The sequence below is a fragment of the Cervus elaphus genome, chromosome X (genome assembly GCF_910594005.1).
Source record: "Cervus elaphus chromosome X, mCerEla1.1, whole genome shotgun sequence".
In the NCBI taxonomy this organism is placed as follows: Eukaryota; Metazoa; Chordata; class Mammalia; order Artiodactyla; family Cervidae; genus Cervus; species Cervus elaphus.
The window spans coordinates 57,514,946-57,528,990 of record NC_057848.1 but is presented as its reverse complement, the minus strand read 5'-3'; the positions used below and the strand labels follow the sequence as shown (position 1 = coordinate 57,528,990).

At 46.0% G+C, this 14,045-nt stretch overlaps 1 protein-coding gene and 1 long non-coding RNA gene across 2 annotated transcripts; one reads left to right on the top strand and one right to left on the bottom strand.

Annotated features, from left to right (window-relative positions):
* The first annotated feature begins 2,515 nt into the window (after positions 1-2,515).
* On the top strand, positions 2,516-5,003 carry LOC122689646. Its single transcript, XR_006339865.1, has 3 exons — positions 2,516-2,647; positions 3,332-3,426; positions 4,427-5,003. It is a non-coding gene; the product is annotated as an uncharacterized LOC122689646 (long non-coding RNA).
* A 7,714-nt stretch (positions 5,004-12,717) lies between these two features.
* Positions 12,718-13,684, bottom strand: LOC122689643 (small integral membrane protein 10-like protein 2A). Its single transcript, XM_043896253.1, has one exon. It carries the CDS (start codon positions 13,411-13,413, stop codon positions 13,207-13,209), a length of 207 nt encoding a protein of 68 aa, XP_043752188.1. The 5' UTR covers positions 13,414-13,684; the 3' UTR covers positions 12,718-13,206.
* Positions 13,685-14,045: the final 361 nt, after the last annotated feature.

Sequence of the window (14,045 nt, the reverse complement as noted above, 5' to 3'; positions counted from 1 at the left end):
GGGCCCAGGATCAGTCCCCTGGTCAGAAAACTAAGAACCCATAAACTGCGCGGTTAGACAAGAGAAAAATGAAAAAGAATGAATGTTGGCCACAGATCGAGGAGACACTGGTGATCTGAAAGATAGGACCTGTGTGGTAGTGGTCATTGTATGCCAGGGATTGAGAGGGTCCAGCATGTACCCATCTGCTGATGCCAGTCAGAGCAACAAGCCTAGGAACACATGGGAAAGACTTGGCAGATCCTGGGGCAGGATTCACATCAATGGCCCCAGTCTTATCTGTCTTCCCTCCCCATGTGGATTCATCATCCGTTACTGATTACTGGACAAGGCCTGCAAGAGCTCTCCTGCCCTCTGGATCATTGTCAGAGGCTCACCTGACAACCCCAGTTCTAGAAGAGCTCACCTGTAAGCTTTCTCTGGGCTTGCAAAGGAACAGCTAATCTAGTGGAAAAGAAACTCCTCTGAGCCAGTATCTGGCTGTTTGTTTCTGGTATCTTAGTTTCCTCACTCATAGTTTGGAACTAATTTTCATGTATTTGATTTTCCTGTTTCTTCCGAATTCTATTTGAGGACTATGAAGCCAAGTCTAACAGCTGCAGCTGGATGCGATGTTCCAGATTTAACAGTCAGAGTTATTCAAGGAAACAGAACCAATAAGAGACATTTTATATCTATCTGTCTGTTTATCTATGTCTATCTATACCTATCTATCTATCTGTATATTGGCTGTTCGTTTAGTCACTAAGTCATGTCCAACTCTTGTGACGCCATGGACTGTAGACCGCCAGGCTCCTCTGCCCGTGGGATTTCCAGGCAGGAATACTGGAGTGGGTTGCCATGTCCTTCTCCAGGGGATCTTCCTGACCAAGGAATCAGGCCTCGGTCTCCTGCATTGCAGGCAGATTCTTTACGAACTGAGCTATGAAGGAAGCCCATATATATATGTATACATATATCTATCTATCTATATATCTTGAGGTTTATCTTGAGTTTAGTTCCCTATTTATGGAGGCTGAGAAATTCCACAATCTCCTGCTTACAAGGTATAAAACCAGGAGAGCCAGTGGTATAATTCAGTCCCACTCTGAAGGCCTGTGAACCAGGGGGGCTGGTGGTGTGAATCCAAGTTGAGGAGAAGGAGAAAACGAGGAGACTCGTTCTATCTCAAGGAGTGAGATGGGGAAAAAACAGGGAATAATTTTTCCTTTCTCTGCCTTTTGTTCCATTTGGACCCTCAACGGATTGGATGATGCCTACCCACATTGGGGAAGGCCTTCTCTTTCACTAAGTCACCGATTCAAATGCTCATCTCGTCCAGAAACACCCTCACAGATACAACCGGAAATAATGTTTAATTTGGACGCTCCATGACCAGTCAAGGTGGCACGTAAAATTAGCCATCACAGTGGGTAGGGCCACGTCATGGACTGCTGCATAACACTGTGCACACCACGCAGCCTCAGATACCGTCCTAAAAGATCTCTCCCACGGGAAGGACAGTGCTGGCATCAGATCATCTTTCCTCGGAGCACTGTGCACTGTGACCACGCAGTCCAGCTAAGGGACCCAGTGGCTATGTGGTCCACACACCATGTGGAGTGTAGATGAGTTCAACACTCAAGGTAGTCACGCCTAGGGGAAACTGCACCTTCTTGTTTGTACAACTTACAATTTGAGAGCAGGTGCAGAAATCTCTCAGCAAGAGGATTCCTGGAAAGAAGTAGGCTTCCAGTCTCATTTTGTATAACTGTGAAGCTTAGTGACATTTGCAGCAGAGATATGAAATCCTCATTACTTTCTTCCTATAGCAATAGGAGAAATAACTCTTGTGGTTGGGGTGGGAACATGGATTCAGGAAAAGAGCTAGGGAAGTGATTTATGCCTGGGCCTTATAGGAAGGACAATATTTTCACAGACAGAAAAGCAGGAAAGGATATGGAATTCTTGAAAAGGGTGGTACCAATCCTAGCAAGCTTCTAAGAGTTAGCCTGTTGTCAGTGTTCCCTCGTCTTCCCCAAATGTCTGTAACCTGAACTGACTTGCAAAATATCCAAGTGCAAACCTTGGGTCCCTCACACCACGAACAGCCCTGTACTATCTGACCCCAGGGCTCAGAAACAGTCCTCTGCATCTCTGCTCTGATACATCTCCATGTCCGTATCTCATATGAAGAACTCACATTTTGCCTGGAAGGAGTAAAACCTGGAAGGCTTCCTGGAGAGGGATGGAATTGACCTAGGCCTGGGTAACTTGAACGTGCATGCTTTCCAAAGTCTAAGATGACAAAAAACAAAGCACAAGGTATGTGCAAGGGCCTAAGAAGTAGAGCTAGGCGTAGAGGGATGGACAGGGATATAGAAAGACATAGGAATAGGAGCAGAGATTTCATGACGTCAGCCGGGCCTTGGCAAATGGACAGTTTCCCACCAGTAGACCTCCCTGAGAGGAATGGCCAAACTCCCCGTCAATCATTGCAGGTCCACCAATGACGATGTTGGGAGGCGGGGGCGTGAAACGTTGTGGAAGAAACCCTAGCGCGTGCCTAAGCTCTTGACTGTCTTGACTGTTCTGTGGGGGCTTCCGTAGACCGTTTTCCTCGGTTAGGATTTAACATGGCGGCTCCCTTTCCGGAGATCGCAGATGTGTAAGTTTTACTAACTTTATTCGTATCTGGCCGTCTGTGGTGTGATTTGGAGAGTCGGGTAGATGGTGTGTCCTCATGGACACTTTGACAGACGTGTCTGCGGGCTCCTGGGTGGATGGCGGAGAGGATCTCTCAGGCACTTCCGGGTTTGGTGTTGGGCATTATTGTAATGGCATGATGAAACTTGAAGACGTTCTTTGTTCAAAAGTGGGTCTCAGAGCCTCCTTCCCAATTGTGGTCTTACTGCTTTGTCGTGTTTGCGGCTTAAAGTGAGGAAAGGGCGGGATCGTTTGGCTGGGTGGGTTGGGGTGCCGGACAGTCTGACTGGTGAGGGGCGGCCGCCATGGAGCTGATTCTGCTTTCTATTGTAGGGCGTTGGGGGTGGATATATCGTTGCCGGGGCTTGCTTCAAATGTTGATCTTGGCCATTTTGGTGACCTTTCTTAACCATTGAGGGTCTTTCTGTTCTTTCCTACATGAAAGGCTCTGAGGGATCGTGTGTGGTGTTAGGACAGCTGACGGCCCTGGGCTGCCTTGGTGATTTGTGGATCAGGGGAAGGGGAAGTTTGCCCCAGCCACTCATGTTACGAGCTTCCAGCTTACCTAATTTTCCTGCAACTGTGTTAGGCTGTCCATCTGTAAGCAAGTCTCCTTGTAGATCTGTATAATCACTGTTTCCTTCAGGACCTGGTGATGGCAAAATCGAGTACTGGCCAGCCGATGGGCCTGTAAGGAGAAGAGAGTGGACCCGGAATTACCTGTCCAGACCTGGCAGATGAGTAAGTGCAACCTTATGTTCTGTGGGGCCACAAATGCTGGGAGGAGGGTAGCATCCATCCCATCAGCTGCAACATTTTTTAACATGGTGTTGAAATGTCTTCCCTGGGTCTCTAAGATAGGAACTTGCAACAATGTCAGGATCACTCCCTGAGGGCTGCTCAGACACTATGTTTATAATCGATGTCTTTAACTAGTCAGTGGCATCTTGTTCCAGTTCAGCGTGAGTGCCATTATTACAGACATACTGAATTTAATAGAATGTCACCTTTCCAAAAAGCCTGATCTTGCCATCTTCACATCAGAGTTCGGATCTGTCTTGTTATCCTTTTGGATAACACTTTTAATGCCAGGCAGAAGCAGGCTGGACTGGATGGGATAGTGAAAAACAAATTTCAGGAATCCAGAGACTGTGGGAGTGCTGTTTTTTTCAGGTAGGGGAACATGGATTTGAATGTAATTTCAAGCCAGCTCTATTTAGGAAAGGGGAGAAAGGTGAGGCCTGTACACCAAGTGAGTGGCAGAGAATGATAGTCTGCCAGTCTATCCCCACTATAAGAGGGTGGGCATTTACTTTGCAGGGGTCCTGGAGATGTAGGCTAACAATTCAAGTAATATGCAGGTCAAGACTTCATTAAATATTTACCCTTCTGCCATTTGTAGGGGAGGGGGGCGGGGGGCACAATACTGTTATTTTTTGCCTTGCAGATGTTGCTGAGACAATGCCTCCTGTTTCATTAAAAGTAAATTTTAGTGTCTGAGTCTGACTCTTTCTTACTATCATCTTTGAGCCTCAATTTCCACATTTGCCAAATGGGAATCACACCTTGCTCTCATGGATATCTCTTGTATGTTCTTGTAAAGTGCTCAGCACAAAGGAGGCACTGAAGGGATTAGCACACAATTTACAGAATATGGGAACAGATCACTGTGGCTTCATTTAGCTCGTCTCCCTACCTGTGCAGGCCCCCATTTCAACCAAACATTTGTTTCCTTTCACAGGGCCAGCAAATTTCCTCAGATGTTACAGGGCTTCTGTTTGGAAACCAGCCTTTTAAATCCTGCTGTGATGCCAAGAGATAGCCCAGCAACTCATACCTTGCCTTACTCTGAGCCACTTTCTTGTGTGACCATCTCTGACGCCTTATGCTGAAGCTGATCTGGCTCAGCACCAAAGTTCTGGCACCAAGACGGTGCTTGTTAACTGGCAGTGCCGAAAAGGTCTCCTCGCTTTCATTGTCTGTGTAAACTTACTTCTTTTCTGGGCAGTGGTTACTTTGTTGAAAAATCTCTGGAAGAGTTTTCACAGTTGGGGTGGGGGGAAAGCGCTAAACAGAAATTTGAACTCTTCTAAGGTGCATTCCAAGACACTTCTAAGCTCCAGTTTCATAGAAACCTCGGGCTCCTGTGTTGCTTTATTAGCATGGGTTTTATCCAGAAGGTGGCATCACAGAACCTGAATTTCATTCACTGAAGGTTAAAAGACAATCCACATTTCTTTGTGATTGGAAACTAAAGTATGTAGTTTTATGAGACCATGTTTAAAGACTCTGTGTTTATCCCTGTAATTGGGAAAATTACTTTAAAGCTGTGAAAGATGGCGGTTGTGATAGCTTCCTAATCAGTGAAAACCTGAAGCCTGAGATACTTAGAAAAACCTGCCCTAAGCCCATGTTCCTTCCCCAGGTAACACAATGATGATCAAAACTGCCTATTTCCTAGTCAAGACAATTGTGAAACTTAAGGATAACCGTGAGGCCTTCCTCCCCTTCCACACACACTTGTTCCCACTGCCATCAACGTCATCTTGGCTGACTTCATTTGAGGCAGGGGTCAAGAAAACCTAAATGGATGGTTTAAGAGGTCAATCTGCTGTGTAGTGGCACTTCAAAATAAGTCACAAGGTTGAAGATGCCAAAAAGTTGACTCTGCAGTTGGTGCCAGTGTCACAGATCAGGGCTCTCATGGAAAGAGAAGGTAATCCTCTTCTGAATTTGAGATGGAATCTAGCTTGCTGGTTCTTTCCCAGGAATTCATTCCCAGGCCAGCCATGTCACTTAGGCTCATGAGACAGTACCTAGTGAATGTCTACTCACTCGTGGGAATGTGAATGTTCTAGAAATTCTTGGTGTGATGTATTCCTTTGGATACATACCACAAGTGGGATTGCTGGAGTAGATGGTAGTTCTGTTTTTCATTTTTTGAGGGGCTTTCATACTGTTTTCCATAGTAGCTGTACCAATTGAATCTTGAACTAAATGAGTTTCATGAGTGGTTCTCAGGCCACTTTTGATTGTCGGTTCTTTTCAGGAGAAGTACTGTAGAGATTAGAGGCTCAAAGTGGGAAGGAGTTCCCTGATCAGGAAAGATGGAATGACTGACTAAAAACAGACCTTCGTTGGGGTGCCTAAGCCCAGAGGTGGGGAAGGGGCTGGGAAGAGTGACCCTCTGTAGAGCTGCTCTCAGAGCACAAGGAGAAAGCTGGACAGGAGGACATAGGCCCTCAATGTGAAAGGTGCATTGGACTTTCTGTGGTCAAAAGGGTCTCCTACCTATTTCTCAATCCCTGGTACTGCCTGGGATTATTGTAGTGAGGGGACTGAAAATAATAGTGCACATCACTGAGTGTGACATGAGAGTGGATTCCTTTCAGGGAAAGGTGAGACTTTCATGATGAAGGCTTTACCCTATGTGACAGCATTCCTCAGAGTTCTAGACGTCACTGTTAGGGATGTTCTTGTGTTCCTGCTTCAGTCTGTGCACTGCCTTAGGCTGTGAAAACAGCTCAGGAAAGGTGACCTTTCCCCCTCCTATACTGTGGCCTAAAGCAGTAGTCTGAGAGAATCTCCTGGGAGGCGCCCGCTGATGTTGACTACAGTTGGTTGAGTAGACCGCTCAGCTCATCTGTTGAGACTACCTGTGGCCATAAAGAGGCACATGAATGTGAACTGGTGTTGCTGGTGTGTTCTACTGATATACCAACTAGACACTTCTTCCTTTGACACTCACACACCTCAGGTGCCTTGCTAAAGTCCTAAAAGGTGCATATTGGCAATGGCAGGATGTGGGGCATGGGAAATGTTGAGTCTGGGGCAGAAGTTGGCGGTAGCCTGATGTCAGAATTCTGTGCCATTGCGCCGAGCGAGGGCACACTGGGAATTCTGAGGAGTCCCGACTCTGTTTGTCAGAATGTGGTTGGAACTTTGCACATTCACTTTCTGCACTCTTCCACTGAGCACACTCTGCACATTGGCTGGAAGACAGAGGTCCAGTGGGTCTAGTCAGTGAACTGTCCACGAATCCGGGGCCTTTTGCTTCCTTCGGGGCATATGCCGATGAGCATGGATGTGTAGGAACCTCCCGAGTCAGGTGCCCCAGCTGGAGGATGAAGCCCTTGTATTCCTCTTGCTGGAGAGGGCTGCATCCCCAGGCTGTCGCTGTCTCTCCAACCCGTGTATCTGCTAGAAAGCCTTTCTAGCAGAAAGGCTGGCTGGTGGTTGCTCCTCTTCCATTTGGGGTTTCCTGTTGGTGGGGGTGACATTGCCTCAGGGGAACCTTCTCTGCACTCTCAGGGAAGAAGGTGTTGTTGGTCAACAGTGGAGGGACAGTTATGCATTGTTTGTGGTGTTGTGCTACTGGAGTGGGGGAGAGGAAAGGGGAACTCAATTGGGGGAGGGACAAGGCCTGATGGTTTCCCCATGTCAGGCTTTTGCTTTCTCTTGATTCGGGAAATTTGGGCCCAGCAGGACTATGAGGAGGCGGCTCTGAGAGTATAAGGAAAGATTGCCAGTGGGGAGGACAAGGGTCTTTGGTGCGATGACTGTGGTGGGCATTGTGGGTTCAGGGCTCTTTCCCCTGTCTTCTTTCTCCATTCTCATGCCCTTCCTATGGGTTAGCATAGCTGAGTCACAAAAATTAACAATGGACCCTGATGGATATACTATAAGAAGTTACAGCTTTGGTATAAACTAGGACATTTATTATGGGAACAGGATTGTTTTCGATTTTCCCAAGTGAATTGTGATTTTGTCTGCAAGTGAAGGCTTTGCTGTCTCTTCCTTGCTCTGTGTTGCCTAGACCTGTGACAAATGGCTGGTGTGGAAGGGGAACTCTTTGTCCAGCTGTACTGTTGCCCAGTATATAATCTAAGGGAGTTCTGAGAAGGGACTGCTGTTGCTTACACTATTTTTTCCCCCCCGGTGATATTTCCTGCCCTTTTCCTGTAGCTTTATGGGCTCTTGGTCACTGCTTTTTCTGCCAGGTCCCTGAAAGAACACTCATGGTTTTTCAAATACCCAAGAGGCTTCTTTAACTTACAGAAAAGATTTGCATACATTGCAGAGAGTCAGAAATGGCAACCTATTGCCTGGAGAATCCCAGGGACAGCGGAGCCTGGTGGGCTACCGTCTGTGGGGTCACACAGAATCAGGCATGACTGATGTGATTTCGCAGAGTCAGACAAAGAACTGACCACAGTACAGTTTTTTGGGAAATGTGAGAAAGAAGTCCTCGTCCATTTTCAGCATGAGCAATTTCATTTTCCTTATTTGAGTGTCCCTTACAATGTGCTCCCCGTGAGATACCAGGTCCCCTGGGGATCTTCACCATCCCTCCAAGTGCTGATTCTAAAGTTCTGGCCATAGCCAGACCTGGGCAGAGGAATTCCTCAAGAGGAACTTGTGGAAACAGCACCTGAAGGACAAGTAAAAAGGATGAGTGACTGCTTGTCCTCTCGGAGCTTTTAAACCATACATATGTCCTCAGGGCGAATTCTCTGTGATCAATAGGATCACTGGGGATGAGGATGAAAAGTACAAACCTCGTTTAGAGAAGGTTTAAGTCACTCTGCTGACGTCAGCAGTCTGTTTGCAAGCGGAGCTGAACTTCTCTCTCACTGTCCCTTTGTCACGTACTCTGAAGGAGCAGAGATTTGATCTCCAATTGGCAGAGGTCCGATTTTTGTGTCTTGTGGTGCATAGGACCTGCTAGAATACTTGGGAGGAGGCAAGGACTCAGATCCGGCAGAGATTTACTTACAGAATTTTAGTGTGCAGCTCTGTCAAAAAGAGTGGACAGAATGAGTCAAATCTGTGCATTCCTGGACAGTTTGAATGGTCTCTTCATCCCTATGGATTTAAATTTGCCCTCCCAGTCCACTGTGCTGACTCCAGCATGCACCCATAATGGGTTACTGAGTGTCGCCAGCGAGGCCACCTCACAGTTTTGATTTGGGTTGGCTTTCTGAGCTTCCTTTGCTTCTCCTTATTCACGTGCAAGCCTACTATATTACTTCTTATCAGCTTTGGAAAAGAGCAGCAGTGGACCCACTTCAGTGAATCCTAAGGAGATTCACTGGTTTACCCAGCCTCCCCCATCAGTCAGACAAAGCACCTTCCAGAGTGCTGAAAGGCCTGTTGTAGATTTTCCTCTAGTAGGTTGTCAGAATACTGAGCTACAGGATATAGGATATAGTTAAAGCCAGGAACCAAGCACCTGTGCATCTCCTCCAGACCCCGGAACTGATGTGTCCTGAAAAGGCTAAGAGAGTGGATCTTGATCTGTCATGTTTTTATTACTAAATACTACTACTAATAAATTATGAAGGTAGAATGAAACTTCAGAGTGGATGGGTGTGTTTATGGTATAGATTATGGAGATGCTTTATGGATGTATACTTATCTCCAGACTCATTCGATTGTATACATTAAGATGTGTACATCTTTTTGTATGTCAGTCATTGCTCATACCTCAATAAAGGGGTTTAAAAAATAATAAAAAAGAACCTTCCATGGTCACAAATGAGTGTCACCTCCCTCCAAGAGTTTTTATAGTTTAGAACTGAGAGGGAAGAATATTTCTCCTTCGGGAAATGGTTAATACCATTTACAGCTTCTGAATTATGGTTTTGCCTTGGTTTCTCTATATATACATAGTATCTGCATTAGTGGTCTATAAGGTTACCCTTTAGTCCATAGGATTTTGAATTTCATAGAATCTCAGCAGTTCTACAGAAGACTACGGCTTCATGCGGAGGACCTCGTCTCAAGGAGTGGCCCTGTGACATCAGCGAGTTGTCATTTGACCAGAAATTGACTTTGGGGTATTGTGCCTTTGGGAATGGCTTGGACTTTGGGTTGTTTTCATTTTGTATAATATGTGCTTTTGTGCTTCCTCAAGAAATCTTTAAAAATATTGTACCCATGGGGGCATGTCAAAGTGCGTGTGTGCTGTTTTTGTATTCCAGATGCTTGAAGGCACTGTCTCAGGCTGATTGGTCTCTCTAGCAGGCCTCATTTCTCTGAGACCTTCCCACAGCCTTCTCTTTTCTGTGCCACTGAGTTTCCTGGCCGTAGCTACTTGGTTTGGAATACTTTTCATCTTATCCTAGTTGAGCCAGTAATACTTTTGTTATGGTTTGGGACTAGACCCGCAAGAATGAGTGAGAGCCTGCAAAGGCCCACTGGTAACCTTTCACAGCAGAGAATACAAGAAGACATACTGTTGGGACTTGCCCAGCAGTCCAGTGGTTAAGACTCCATGCTTCCAATATAGGGGGGAGGGGGTTCAGTCCCTGGTGGGGGAAATAAAATCCCACATGCTGCATGGCATGGCGAGAAAACAAAACAAAAAAAGAGGCCATGCAGCTGAGTTTCCCTGATTTAGCCTCATTTCTGTGTCTTTAAAATGTATTCCTTGCTTCAGTTTCTTGTATTTTGTTAAATACCTGTGTTCTTCCAATAAAACTCATTTGCTTTAGAAGATCTCACTTGTTTGTTTTAATTATTCACAATGAACACCAGCATGACCAAGGAAGCTGCGGCTGTGTCATGTGCATTATCACCTGAACCGGGGCAGAGCTCTACGCCCTGGAGTCTGATGCATTAAGAACAGGAGCCGGTGGAAAGGGGATGGGGTCTCCAGGCCATGCTAAAAGTCCCCCTGTTTGTTAAGCTCGCCCCTTTGTCTAGTGATATATTCCCCTTAAAGCTAGTCACTCAGTGGTGTCTGTGCGACCCCATGGCCTGTAGCCCGCCAGGCCTACTGTCCATGGGATTCTCCAGGCAAGAATACTGGAGTGGGTTGCCATTCCCTTCTCCAGGGGATCTTCCCACCCCAGGGATCGATCCCTGGCCTCCTGCATGACAGGCAGATTCTTTACCATCCGAGCCACCTGGGGAGCCTGATCCCCTAAAGGTAGCAGGTAATCTAATACCTCCCTATGAGAAGTGATCCTTTTAGCCACTTCATGAAAGCCATGAATGCATATTTGGGGATATGCTGTGCATATAGTGTTTCCAAGTATTAGTTCTCTATAATTAAGAAGAGTGTATGTTATATAATATATATTTCTGTCTGGCTCAGTAACGGCAACCCACTCCAGTATTCTTGCCTGGAAAATGCCATGGACAGAGGAGCCTGTTAGGCTACAGTCCCTGGGATCACAACAAGTCAGACAGGACTGAGCAACTGAGCATGCACATACTACCCCATTCCATTGATGGACTATTTCTGTTTAGCCCAGCTTCTGTTGCATATTTAGCTTATCCCCCCCGCCCCCTTGCTATTATGATCAATACTAAAATGTGAGAACCTTGTCTAAACATCATGGGGTACTTGCCCAATTCTTCAGTTTTGAAAAATTAAATCACTGGAGCCCATCATACAGAGTGAAGTAAGCCAGAAAGATAAAGGTCAATACAGTATACTAATGCATATATATGGAACTTAGAAAGATGGTAACGATAACCCTATATGCAAAAGAGAAAAAGAGACACAGATGTACAGAACAGAATTTTGGACTCTGTGGGAGAAGGCAAGGGTGGGATGTTTCGAGAGAACAGCATGGAAACATGTATCTTATCTAGGGTGAAATAGATCACCAGCCCAGGCTGGATGCATGAGACAAGTGCTCGGGCCTGGTGCACTGGGAAGACCCAGAGGAATCGGGTGGAGAGGGAGGTGGGAGGGGGGATCGGGATGGGGAATACATGTAAATCCATGGCTGATTCATGTCAATGTATGACAGAAACCACTACAATATTGTAAAGTAATTAGCCTCAAACTAATAAAAATAAATGGAAAAAAAATAAAAGAAAGAAAAAAAAGAAAAATTAAATCACACTTTTTGTTTTGTTTTTACCTTAAACATGACATTGTAGAGATTAGCTCATGAGAAGTTTCATAGACTAAGGAAACTCTGGACTATCTGAGGATTACTGATCATTTCATCAGGCATTTCCTTATGATCTTATGCTGTACTTGGAAAGCAAGGAAATCATATTTCATGTGATCATTCGGGAACAGTTTAGGATACGCATCCACTATCACAGAAAGATAGGAAGGCAGAACCTACCTGGACTCATGGGCCACTCCCCAACCCCCTTCCCCCAAATTTCATTCCAACTGCAGTAAATTCACTTTTAATAGGTTTTAATTTTTAATCAAGATAATACATGCATATAAAGGATTATAAAAAAAAATCAACCAGTACAAAAGGGCATATAATGAAAAGCAGTGAATCCCCACCTACCCTTCTTAGCTTTTGCTTCCCCATTCCAGAGGCAAAAACTTTACATGTCTGCCTAGAGGTTAACTCCATTTTTCCTAGTAATATGCTTTTCTTACTATTTGTTAACTTTGATGAAGTGAGACATTTTCTGCTGCCTTCCCGCTGTCTCCTGGGTTTTCCTGCCCCACTTCCCTACCATTGTATCACTATTTTTAAGTTTCCTGTTGGTTAACTCCTTCAGTTTAAAAATGTAACCCCTGAATCTGCCTTATTCTTTCACCTGGAGACTTCCTAGTTTAGGAGAATAACACCAGTATTCCCTTTCCTCCCCTCTGGTTGCCAACTTGTTGCCTGTACTTGTCAAAGTTGATTACCATTCCCATTCTGTTCTATGACCATAATTTAGTCTTCCCTGATTTGTCTAGAGATTTACTCTAAAAACGAAAAAGCATAACTAATATTTCCCCTGTAATGGTTATTTAAACACTGTTCATTGAATAGGGATGTTGAAGCTATGATTGGATTTTCTGTGATTGCAGAGTCTTGATCCACGTATGCCAGTGTTCCGATTCCTTTTCTCACACTCCCCGCAATGCTTGAAAACTGAGGTTGCTTCATATAGGAAGCATGTTCTCCTTGTACAGTTTGAAATGTTTGTTTTCCCCTGAAAGTTCTGTTTTTTCCTTTGGGGGATGAAGACAAGTATGTCTTCCAGATCATGTGATCAGTTTCCTCCAGCTTCCATCCATCTATTGCCTAGAATTGATTCCATCCAGTGGGAAGTTCTTTCACTTCTTTTTTCAAATTTGGAAGATTTGCTTCCTATTTGGACCATTCTTGTGCAGTTTATTTAAGTCCTTGGTAACTTTTCCTTTTTTTTTCTCCTTTAGCGCATCCTGTGCTCATTGTAATTTCCCAGCGTGCGTGCTCATTCTTTACCAGCTGAGCCACGAGGGAAGAAACCCTTTATGTACAGAAGAACTTCTTAAATATTTCTGAGGATTTTCAGATTTTTAAGTTCTGTTCCTTGAATTAGCTACTTCCTTGAGATTCAACTTCTCGTTTATTTTAGAGTTTCCTGGTTAGATTGCAGACTTGCCACAAATAATGATTTCTAGCTGCGCGTTTATATGAAAAGGTGGGGCGACAGCAGGACAGGCCGGCAAGTGTGTGTGCGTGAGGCGAGCTGGGCACTGTGCTCTAGGGCGGGTGAGCCAGTGGGTGGAGGTCAGCCATCCTGCTGGGCCTCCCCACTGCCACAAAGTTAGTTGCTCTAAATATGTACCTGCAGGCGGACGTTTAGAATCACCGAAGCCGCTATGTAGAAGTAGGGGAAATTCATGCGCAGACGCCAGGCCAGGTCGAAGAAGGTGATCAGCGTGCGCGTGAGCCCCTTGCAGAAGGCGCCATATGAGCCGCGGGTCGTGGCTGAGCGCGACAGCCGCACTGCTACGCCCGACAGGGCCGCTGCTGCTGCCATCGGTTTGCTGTGGCCCCGGATACAGCGCCCAGAGCCAGGTGATTCCCGCTGGTTCAGGGGACAGAAGGATGCTCTCGCGGGGGAATCGGCGCGGTAGGTGGATCGCGCGGCAGCAGATGCTAATTGCGCTGCACTGCGGGATCCCTCCTCCTCTGGCTGTGCTCCCTCCTCCTCTGGCTGTGCTCTGGCCACAGCGGGCACTGGTGCCCCGCCGGGCCTCCCTCCTAGGCTGCCTCGGGGCCACGTGGGGCGGGATCAGGCAGAGCGCCAGGGATCCAGAGCCCTGGGACGGGGAAGGGGCAATGTTAAGGGGGAGTCGGGAGGAGCGGGGAGGGGCGGGCAGTTTGTCCGGGAGACCTAGCTTCCTGACCCCAGTGGTCCTTTTTCAACTTTTAACTTTTAAATTTTAACGGAAGCAAAGTGAAACTTGCTCGAATCGTTAGAAATTTTGCTCCGTAAGCAGGATCTTGAGCAACTTCGAAGCTTGAACGCATTTCCTGTCGCCTCAAATCCCTTTAGGAATTTTTTCGGTCCCCGGTTGTAAGCTAGTACAAACACACCAAACCAACTAATTGAACTTTAAGTTGTGTGCATTCTGCGTTATTCATTCAAGCGTCTTATTTGTTTTTGCT